The sequence below is a fragment of the Acanthaster planci genome, linkage group LG20 (genome assembly GCF_054643075.1).
Source record: "Acanthaster planci isolate LZ-2023a linkage group LG20, COTS_SCS, whole genome shotgun sequence".
NCBI classification, from domain to species: Eukaryota; Metazoa; Echinodermata; class Asteroidea; order Valvatida; family Acanthasteridae; genus Acanthaster; species Acanthaster planci.
Window position 1 is genome coordinate 3872691 of NC_141796.1, and position 12209 is coordinate 3884899.

At 40.8% G+C, this 12209-nt stretch overlaps 1 protein-coding gene across 1 annotated transcript in view; it reads right to left on the bottom strand.

Moving 5' to 3' along the window:
* casc1 (cancer susceptibility 1) overlaps positions 1-12209 on the bottom strand; it is a 58879-nt gene that overhangs the window by 10132 nt on the left and 36538 nt on the right. The window contains exons 12-17 of the mRNA XM_087130835.1: positions 3242-3410; positions 2780-2886; positions 2398-2564; positions 1845-1943; positions 731-802; positions 79-228 (exon numbers count right to left, since the gene is read on the bottom strand). Coding sequence (XP_086986961.1) covers positions 79-228; positions 731-802; positions 1845-1943; positions 2398-2564; positions 2780-2886; positions 3242-3410 — 764 coding nt within the window. The remainder of the gene's footprint in view (positions 1-78; positions 229-730; positions 803-1844; positions 1944-2397; positions 2565-2779; positions 2887-3241; positions 3411-12209) is intronic.

The window sequence follows — 12209 nt, forward strand, 5'->3', positions numbered from 1 at the left end:
CGTAATTCTCTCAGTTAGCTTTGTTACCAAACAGTACATGTACATGTGTTTTGAGCTGTATGAGTCGTAAGTACTTACATCCTGAGGAGCCTCATCAACCAATTTCTGAGTTCCCTGGATGATAACTTTCTCTGCTCCCACCTCAGAATTCCATTTGCTCCAAGCAAATGCAAAATGAGATGCACAGAGAGCCATCTGATGGTAGATAGCATCTTCAATCACTGTGGTCTACAACACACAACCATCCAGAACAGTTTAACAATTAACACCAACTACACTGTGAAGGTTTCTGCTTACCCACTCCGATAACAACCCAGTACCCAGTCCAACAATTTAAAGAATGCATACCCCATTGATGTATTTCAAGTAGAATGCCCACCACTTTCCTTGGGTAGTGTGTATCTAAGCCAATTACCAAACAGAGAATAGAGCTCTATTCCTGAAGGATTATCTGCTGAGAATTCGGGCATTTCACGACGGCGCGCCTCCAAGAGTTTGGAACACTTTGGAAAGGGTCAATAGATTTCGTGCATTGTGATTGGCTAACGTGTTGCAAACTCTTGGAGGCCCACTGTTGTGAATTGCCGGTATTACACAACAGTCTTTGGAATTGTGAGCAATGTACCAAAATGTACCAGTACATGTGCCAAGACCATAGTCTTGAGAATGAGGCGAGTTGTGTTACACAGACTGAAGACCCTTCTTCATTATTACAACAATGTAAACACACCTTCTCCACAATGCTGACATACTTCTTAGAATCATCTTCAGGGAAAAGGTTGACACCAACAGTCTTCATAGCCTGCAACACAAACATGCAATGAATAACATAAAAGCAATCCTCCCACTACAGCATCCTGCCGTATCATGAGTGACCTCACTTCAGTTAGTAGGACACTTCATTCCTTTTTTTAGACAATCACGTTGTATTAAGTGAAACAATTTCGGATACATAAATAAGTTCTCTGTAATGCAACATGACAATGGTCGGTTCTTACACAATTCACACAGAAAACCAATAGTGCCAATAATTAAAAATGGAATGTTTGACCAACTTTACACCGGGAGCCCAGTTTGGGGTTCATTTTCTTTGTACCTAATGCAGGGTTGTCCGAAATTGGGCAAAAGAGCTGGGCCTTGTAATAAAAGACCATACTCAGAACAAGATCGAGCTGCTGGGAATTGCCAACATTTTTCAGTTGTCAAGAATGGAGGATATCCATCATTGTTTTGAAAGATTATACAACTGTTTGTGGTAAAAAAAATTTGTCTACAACTGTCTGATTTAGCCAAGTTTTAAACACTCAAATTTTTGTTGCCGTGTACGTCTTTGTCTGATTACAAGATACATGTATGGTGGCATTCAGTGCAATACTTGCTGTCTATGATCTTGACCATGTCCCTTAGATGCCATATCAACTCTTTGAAAATATCTCAGCTCTTTAAACTGTCTCAAGACTGCACAATTCAGCAACTACATGGCACTTACAATACTTCACTTATAGCATCACTTTACACAGAGGTTTTTTTCTGAATGGAAGCATCAGAAAAACATCAGGAAAATGAGAAACCAGCACATTAACTCCTTCACACCGGGAGACGTCGACAGCCGCAGCTTTGTGTGAGGATTCGTGCATAACACACATACATTCTATTCATCATGCACCTGCAGTTTCAATATGGGCCTGCTGCAGGACAGTGCTTTGCATGCTGGGCATACCGCAGCCTAGCAGTTGCAGTCAAAAGAATCCCAGTGTTAAGGGGTTAATATCAATTTTGAATTTCTTTCATGATTAGCATTCTTTCTATATTAGCAAAACCACACTCAGTTTGATGGAAATAACCTTGATCAGCTCTTTAGGTGTCATCCATTTCTCCTTCAGGTCATTCAATTCTGGTTTGATCTCGCTATCAGGTGTCTGTCTGAAGCAACACAATGAGCCCTGTAACAGCATAAACATGATGGCAACTGGTCACATAAACAGCACAGACAATTAATTAGTCAGAACTGATGAAGATACATGTAAATCACTAACGTGAAAGGATCAAGTAGACTTATCAAACAACATACCATCAGATAGACCTCATCAATATAACCACTTCAGATAGACCTCATCAATGTACATGTAACCACATCAGCTAGACACCTCATCAACATAACCACATCGGCTAAACACATTAACACATCCACATCAGCTAGACACCTCATCAACATAACGACATCGGCTAAAAACATTAACATATCCACATCAGCTAGACACCTCATCAACATAACCACATCCGCTAAACACGTTCACGTTATTTCACACACCTTGGGGTTGGAGTTAATGTCACTGTTGCCAAACAAGGTTAGCATGTGATACTATTAACTCTATTCATTGCCACCAGCCAACTTACCTTGATCTCAATCTCTGCTTCAATAATAGCTGCCATGACAGTAAATCTAGCATGATTCACAGCAATAGGACGCAACTCCCAGGACTGGAATGGCATATTGATGTGCTTGTCTTGGAGACAGGCTAAAGGTCCAAAGTTGATTGTCTTGAACGACAGAATTCTTGTTTCTAATCAAAATCATATCAAATATTTTTCATAACACATGAATTCCATTCCAACTAATCATCAAAAGTATTAAATGCCACTGAGTTGACAGAATTAACACAAAACCTAATAAAAACATTGTCTGTCCTACGTAGTCACTTACAGTGCCTATCGCTGCGCAAAATAAGATCAACTGAAAATAAAAACAATCTTATTAGGAAATGCTTTTGAATCTTACCCTCATTAAACTTGATATCAATAAAGCCATCTAATCTCCACTGCTTCCTTTCGGGGCACCAGTAAGCCATCTGTGGTTCCTCACTGTACAACACATCCTCACATAACCTAATTAGATACAACCGCATAGGATGAAAAACAGTGACTGGACTACACAATCTGAACAGTGCACTGTATTACTCTATCATTCATAGAAGGGTTACCGGTAAATGTACATGTACAGTTAGTGTGCCAGATACATGCATGTCATCACTTTGAGAAGACTTCAATAAACATGCCTTACTAACTGCCAAACATTAACACAAGATTAACAAGGCGCTCACTATCAGTCTGAAACAATCTACCAATTATTCAAATGATGGTGCCATTTTCAAGCAAGTCTGTGCAAAGTTGGCAATATTACTACAGTACACGATGGCACGTACAAGGCACTATACTGGTGCGCAAGAACTGACCAACTAACCTGAAGCTGATGCCTACTGGTGGAGCCCCCAATGCCTCGGTAGCGGCTGCAGCATTAGCTAATGCCTTAGGATCCAATGTCTGCCCCATAGTCATGGTACCAGACAGTGTCTGACCTAGTCGATTATCTCCTGCTGGGTAGGCTACTTTCTTCAGCTCATTACCAGATACTGTCAATCACAAAAATAAGCAAAGCTTGATTTAAAGCCATGTTCATGCTTTGGTATTAAAGATCCAAAAGCCTAACTGGTATTAACCATATGCTGCCGGGAAGCCCAGTTTCGGGCACATAGGCTTTATACACGAAACCTGGAACCCGAAACCGGACAAAAGAGCTGGGCCTTGTATCAAAAGACCGTACTCAGAACAAAAGACCACGTTGCTGGGAATTTCCAACATTTTTTGAGTTGTCAATAGCGGAGGAAATCCGTCATTGTTTTGAAAGATTATACCACTGTTAGTGGCCTTCAGCACGAGCGGATTACCACTGGGGACAAAAGGGGTCCAGCACTCCAACAATAAGCAATACAATACCGCTGCGGCCATGCTAATCTGGCCCCTACTGAAAAGATGCCAGTAGCGCACTGTGCCAGATTCAGGAACAAAAGAAAGTTACATAACACTGCACAGTCTGGGGGCTCTCTTTACAAGGTGGCAGGCCTGGCTGAAATACTAGGGCGTCAATAGATGTCCTCTGTCAGATTAGAACAGTCACCAGACAGTTATTCGTGTGGGTATAAACATCTAACAAATGAAGTTATGATTTTTTGAAGAATTTTGAAAACACGAAATCTGGAAAATTTCCTGTGAACGGACACATAACGATCCCAACTGACTCATTTTGCTTTATACAGACTGTGTTATGTTCCAATGTGACACTGCACGAGGTACATGTAACGACCTGGCGGCACAGTGTACAACACACATCAATAGTATATAGTCTGAAACTACAATGATGGAGTTGGCTGAACCGCTGCACAAACGGTGCCGACATGGATCTGCTGGGAGACAAGCACTGATGCCCTTATCCAAATGATGCTCTGTTCAAGCAATACAGAAAAAATACTAGCTGACCGATAAGCAAAATCCGGCAGCAAATATCATTTTGTCAGCCAAGCGGTTGATGGACCTTGCAAGCAAGTCAACATAGACAAGAACAGTTTCACGTCAATGCTTCTTGATCAATAGGCCAAGCCAGTAAGTTTCCACCTTTACTACCCTCATTACCTGAATTTTCTCTAGCAAAGTTTTGTTACCCTGACAGTTAGTTCCTTCAATCATGGCCCAACAACCAAATGTGTTATGATAATCAGTAAGGGAATAAATATGAGCTTAGCCGGTCTTAAACGTGAGTTATAGACCAGCTATGACGGAGAATGGATGCGACTAATGCACGAGCCGCAGGCCAGGGCATTATCAGCTTTCAGTTTCCTGTTTATCGATATTCCCACACATAAATATCTTTTTAGTCAGAAGTCAAAAGAAGTCAAAATATGCTTATGACGGATTTCCAATGATTCTGTTGTAGAATTTTACTTTTATTTTCCTGAACATTGCCATCCACTTTGTTTTATAATTATTCAGAATCTCCTTATATGGACATGGCGAGTGCGTGGCAAGCCACATGTACACAGACTCTTGACCAATCAGAAAAGAATAAACCGTCTCATATCAAGGCGCCAGTGCATCATTACTTTTCAACGGGCATAATCAAATATTGATACACACTGAAGTTGCGCGTTACTGAATACATGTAGGTAGACTGTGTGAGGTATTAATGAGTTATGGTTTATATGTTAGCCCTCAAGCTCACGATACCATCACTTGTACATGGACAATGTACATGTACAGTCGACTCTCGGTAATACGAGCTCGGGTAAGACGAGACTCCAGTTAAGACGAGTATATTTGCCAGTCCCGAATGAATTATGCACATTCCTTTGAGGGAAAAAAAATCCAAAATACGAGCTCGCATGCTACGAGATTCCGTTTAAGACGAGCATTTTGGGGGCCCCAGCTGCCTGCAAATGTATTCTTATCCGTCTAATTAGCACAAGCCTTTTTGAAGGCTACTCGTCAATCAGTCAATCCATTGAATTCAGAAAGGGGCTTCCGTAATTAATTGTGTACAGCAGTAAAGCACTGCGGTTTTCACTCACCAAGTGAAGCCCTCTACTGGCTGATCCACACCACCAATAACTGGTTCCCGCCTTTTTTGTGCAACAAGCGCAGCACTGATGTTGGTTACCACCTAAAATGTTAACGTACTTGCGTGCGTTGTATAACGATCTCATCGCGGCGTGCTGGGGACGTAAAACGGCATCGCTCCAACCATGCATCCTCCAACTCGACGTGATCCATTTCTCCGTTCTTGTATTATGTTATTGTTCTTTATTTCAAGTCTTTATTCATAAAAAGTACATTTACTTCTCACTTTCATAAACATTAACGGTCTTGAAATTAAATTCCAAACCACACGTACGTGCATACAAAGTACATGTAGGCCTACATGTATGTACAGGAAGTTGTACATACATGATGTACCCTTAACGATGTGGTTGATCGGTTACACATGCGACAAGCGGGACAGCAGCTTTCGCATAAGACAAGGTCCTCATAATACAAGCTAATTTAGAAAGTCCCAAGGCCCTCGTATTAACGAGAGTCAGCTGTATTTGGCTTTCTTGTACAAACTTCATGCCATGGAGGCTTACTTGCCTAGTACTTGACATGTCCATTGTTCCATTACAAACACGTGGACCGATTTCTTCATTTTAAAGTTAGCTGCTGGTAAGGGCTGTGCAGAATATTCAAATATTTGATCAATTATAAAATATTCAAATATTATTCTCCAAATTTGAATTTTTGAATGCAAAATTCATGAAAAAGGGAACTTTTCTTTTGTTTCAAATTTAAAGAATTGCACTGTGGAGGCTTGCTTCAAGTAGATTCAAATGAAAAGTGACAGAAATCTTACGATTCAAAAAGTAAATTATTCATTAAACAATTTAAAGGGAAAAGAAATTTTCAATAGGGCAAGAAGTGCTGTTCATCTCTTAAATCTTGCTAAATCATGGTTGGAGATACTCCTAGATGTGAGAAGCTACAGATGTATTACACTGATTATAATGTACAATTGTGTACATTATTGTAACTGATTTTGGGGGCTTTGTTCATCAACAATCTGTCGGTGGGCAGGGTTGATAAAAATCATGATTTTTTTTTTCTATTTAAAAATCATAATTTTTTTATTTAAATCAGATTTTTTTTATTTAAATCAGGTTTTTTATTTATAAATAATTTGATTTTTTAAGAAGCTAAAACCGGTTGAGCCTATCCATCATGACCATTTGCTTGAAACACCCCAAATTCCCTCTCAATCCTTTTAATTGCAGCTACAGCTACATGTACCATTCACATGTACAACACTCACTACACGTACATGTATACTTTATTTACACCACAGACGTACATCGCATGTGAACTATTTCTTTGCTATTGCCGATGTGGCTATTCGGACCATAGACAAAGTGGTTTTATCAATGGCCTGTAAAGCAGGGGGAGGGGACATTTGCATACATGTAGAATGTTATATAACAGCAAATGACAAGTGTCTCTGCGCAAAGCCAATTTTAATGGTACACAGGCATTCTGTGCAGGTATACATACTATAGGAACATCACTTCAAATTGAACATAGGCTACAACTCGTACATGTACATATGTGAATTGCTTCAGAATACGTAGGCCCCCTTATGTGTAGTGCACTTAAAATGATCAAGTTTAACTTAATGAGCACTTTCTTTGAAGTTCCTTCAGTAACTAACTGTTTTTTCTTTTAAAAAATCAAGAAATAAAATAGTGATTTTTATATTTTTCCATTGATTTAAATCATGATTTAAATCAATGATTTAAATCGAGTGATTTAAATCAAACAACCCTGTCGGTGGGTATGACCGAAAATTCGGATATTCGATCAAATTGAAGGTCAAATATTCAGATAGTGAATTCTTCAAATTGACTCAGCCAGCAGTGGCAGAATTTTTTCATAGTGGGGGAGCCAGGTGTTAGACCATCAGGTATCTGCTATTAATAGGCCAATCCATTAAGTCCTACCTCATTATAAGCCCTGCAAAAAGTGGGGGGGTCCCCCTCCCGTCGAAAAGTTGGGGGGTCACTGGTCCCCATTGCTTCCACCGCCAATGGACTCAGCCCTACTGCTGGTCAGCAATTGTAAAATATGAAGGAAACCAGCCCTCTTTTTGCATGTGGTGGCATTACCTGCCCTCAAAACCAACTTACAAACTGCCCATTTACATGTAGATCTTGTAATCATGTTTGTGATTCAACTTTTTTCAACAACCAGCTGCCTTTATACCACTCAATCACAGTGCTGATTGTAATATTGATGTGCATGTGTACAGTATTAATAAGACACTGACTTAGTACATGTACCGGTTACAAATATATGCCCCCCCCCCAAAATAAATAGAGACTATCATCCGACCCTAATTTTTTGGGCTATTAAAAGTTAGAGTAAAAAAGTTTTACCTAACAAACCACCCTCAGCAACAGTCCATTGACTATTTGCTTTGAGTAGAAGCACCCCTTTATCGGTTGGAAAGAGTCATGTTGGTTCGGAGTGTTCGTTGTGTTTGTAGCATACGACCGCAACAAATGCGTTTCATAGTGGTTTGTAAACCAGCGAAGTACAGGTAAACTGTACAGCTCTTGCCAAAGAAGCCTCTGTTGCCAGGAAAATTGCGCCCTCTCTCTACCCCACTCAGGACAGATAGCATTTCAAGCAATCACCAAAATCTGAACACTATATGCAATCCAATATGAAGACAGAAAAATTGTGTCACCCTGGACATTTTAAAGAAGCTTTTTTGGTTAGAATACATTAAGGTTACTTCATAAGATATACACGTAGACTTGTGGGTACACCATGGAATCAATCTCTTTTTGGAAGAGGTGTGGTTCTTAGAAGAACCGGTGAGTGTTAACTCTCAACGTTTCGACCAGGATACTCTGGCCGTCCTCAGGAGGGTGTGCCAGAGTCTGATCCCCACACCACCACAGGATCCAACACCACCATGCCCCAGTGCACGCGCAGCAGTTACACAACCTACGAATCCTGTTCCATGCTCCACCACTTCCGGATTACCTTTATAACCCAGCTGTCCACCCAAGTCTGGCACACTAAGGACGACCAGAGCATGAGTTAACACTCATCGGTTCTTCTAACAACCACATCTCTTCCCCCCAAAAAGAGATTGATTCCATGGTGTACCCGCAAGCCTATATCTCATGTAACTTCAACCATGCAAAGCTTCAAATCTCACTTCGGTTTACTTCACACATCTCCAAAGAAAAATTAAGCTGAGATCTTTCAATCCATGTGTTGAACACTACCTTTGAAGTGTTTATAAGTTTATTGGAAGGAAAGGTACATGTATATCCCGCACAAAACACTCATTTCATTGTGCTTGGAACTGCAAAAATGAGGCACGGAAACTGTAAGGTACTGAAATTAATGATTTTAACTGCATCTTACCAGAAAATATGTCTTTAACCCTTTATTTGATTCTAACTGCACTACAATTTGCACATGATGATAGCAATAATTTCACCACTGGAAAAAAACATGGAAGACAATATTCAAGCTTCATCAGAATCCTTGACAGTTTAAAACTCTGTCCATGAACTGGTCTGAAAAGGAGCATAATACTGTCTATTAATGACATTTGTCAGTTTACGGTTACCCTTATGGATCACATTTCCCTCACAGCATTTATTCCAGCCAGTCATACTAAAATAAATAAAGGTTCTGAGCAGAGATTTTCACTGTTGGGTATTGGATATTACTGCTTCTTTAGTCCAGCTTTTTTTTCATTCAAGAATTATTTTCTACAGGTTTCCTTTTGAAACAAGCTCCTAATCAACCATGAAACCCCATCCCATCGAGAGTGGCTACCATGAAACCCCCATCTCATAGAGAGTGGCTACCATGAAACCACCGTCCCATAGAGAGTGGCGACCATGAAACCCCCATCCCATAGAGAGTGGCTAACATGAAACCCCCATCCCACAGAGAGTGGCTAACATGAAACCCCCATCCCACAGAGAGTGGCTAACATGAAACCCATCCCATAGAGAGTGGCTAACATGAAACCCCCATCCCACAGAGAGTGGCTAACATGAAACCCATCCCATAGAGAGTGGCTAACATGAAACCCCCATCCCACAGAGAGTGGCTAACATGAAACCCATCCCATAGAGAGTGGCTAACATGAAACCCCCATCCCACAGAGAGTGGCTAACATGAAACCCATCCCATAGAGAGTGGCGACCATGAAACCCCCATCCCATAGAGTGGCTACCATGAAACCCCCATCCCACAGAGAGTGGCTACCATGAAACCCATCCCATACAGAATGGCTACCATGAAACCCATATCCCACTAATCATGTTCCACTGTAGTTTGACATTATCATGTATTTAAGTTTTAGCAGCTATTTCTAAGCACTTTGGCCTCACTTTTAATTCAAAATGGCTAACTTATGAATAAGATGATAGCCCTTTTTACACAATAGCAAAGAACTTGAAAGGCTTGAGACAAATTTCTGAACAGGGATTATTTACAATTAATTTTTGCACCCTTCCACGAAGCACAGTGCAACATTTTGCTGGCATTCCTTGAGACGCGAACACTTATTCCACAGGTCGCTGGTAGACTTCACATCTTATGCAAGTGTCACAAATACCAGCACAATGTTCCCCCTGACGTTCCACCACCAGAGGGGTTGCACCATTCTTAATATGTGCCCATAGAAAACAGTTCAATGTCTTGCAACTCCATAATTCTGTTGGTTTTAGACGAATCATGCTTTTTTGTCATGAATGAAATTGTTAGTTTTTCCACAGTGCGGTTCTTTGCTAATCCAATTGCGTGTAGATACAAGTATGTGACTTGGTTAGCACTGTGTTTAGAGAAGCTCTCTTTTGATAGGAAAATTTAGACAGCCTACACGTATGGGAGACTTTGTGTATCCAACAAATATTTTGGGTCCCCTAGTACATGAAGGTACAATGTACATGTGTACATGTATGTGTCTACACAACTGCAGAACAATGCGTATCTTGTGCATCAACTCTTCTCATTTGTGCGGTTTTAAAAAAAATGAAGACTGTTTAGTGATTGCTGAGAGTCAAATGTCAGAATGAAAGCAGCTTGTTCGTAATACGCATTGCCTAACTTCTGACTTAGAAATGAATGCTACTGTACACTAGTGTGCACTGACATAAGTCCCCCAGCCTTGTCTATGGGCCAAAGGTCAAGCAAGAATGGAACACACGAAGGAAGGCATTTCTTGCAATCTCAGATAAAACAGACTGTCAACTGTCAAGGTCATGAAATTTCATTTTTCCTGTTCACTAAAGGATCCACATATTAGATGGTAAGATACTTGATTGTTTGCCAAGATTAGCTTTGACTATCGGTGTGCAGGGAGAAGACCTTTTGGATGAGTCAACCAGAGAGGAAGTGGCTAAGTGGCATGATAATTGAGCAGTTATAGACAAGCACAGCTGCAACAATGACTCCACATTACTACCATGACTCTGTCATCCACCAAGGAGGGTTTGTCACAATGCCATATCACGCAATAAACACCCATGGGATCTAAGTACAACCTGCACAGTACTGACTTGGCTGCATGAAGACAGCAATATGATATGTTAATTGGATCCATCAAGCAGGATCATGCCAAGTCATGCTGATACCTAGTCACTGGTTCTGCATCTTGTCACACAGGAACTAGTCTATTTGGAATTAACACTCAAATTTATCAGCTCCACAATGCCTGACAGCATTTCACCAGCAATTAGCTTCATTTCCACCACAAAGCCAACAATTAAGCACAGCTTACTGTATATTAAACATTTCTTCTGTTACAAAGATGGAGCTGTTCAACACTATCTTAACCACTTCATGCCAGGCATTTTCCAATGTTGATGATGCTGGGCCAGCATGACTATCATTTTTTCCGATTTCAAAATCCTTCAAAAATTCATCATTTCATTTAACGATCGTTTATAGCCACACGAAGTAATCTTTAGGCACTACTCTAAGTTGACAGGTGACCTTCATTGACGCCCGAGTATTTCAGCCAGGCCTGCAGCCTTGTAAACAGAGCCCAGATTGAGCGGAGTTGTATAACTGTCTTTTGTTCACGAACCTGGCTCAGTGCACTGCTGACCTCTTTTCAATAGGGGCCAGATTAGCGTGCAGCGGTGCTGTGTGGCTCATCGGTGCTGTGTGGCTCATTGCTGCCGTGGTGGAACACTTTTGTCCCCGGTGGTAATTTGCTTGCTCTCAATGCCCCAAACATTTTGGTATATGGTTTCAAAACAGGGCTGGATTATCACCATTTTCAAGAGTGAAAAATGTCGGTAATGCCCAGCAGCCTGGTCTTTTGTTCGGAGTATGATCTTTTGTTACAGGGCCCTGTTTCCTTTGTCCGAGTTCGAAACCCTAGCCTCGCATATAAACCATACGTCTCCGATTCCGGAGTCCCCGGCAGGAAGTGGTTAACCTGTTCATCCTCCAGCAAAAACAGGAGTAACTGAAACAAGAAAAAATCTGAAGTGCTTGATCAGGACAGTTTGCCAACTGTTATGAGTTGGAATTGTATTGTACCAAGCATTAGTGTCATAAACGCAAAACATAGATGTAGTAACAGAAAGGATTTTCATTATAATGCTCCCAAATTTAGTCCATTTTGGAAACTATTCAACATGATTAACGCTGTCAATTGTTGTGTCATCCTAACATCTGCTGAACATTAAACAGTTGACATGTGCACCTTCATTTCCTGTGCATTATGTCACTTCAGTGATGATGAATACTATCTTGTGGTCACAGCCTTGAAAGACGACACATACATGTATGCACTGGAATGAGTGGGG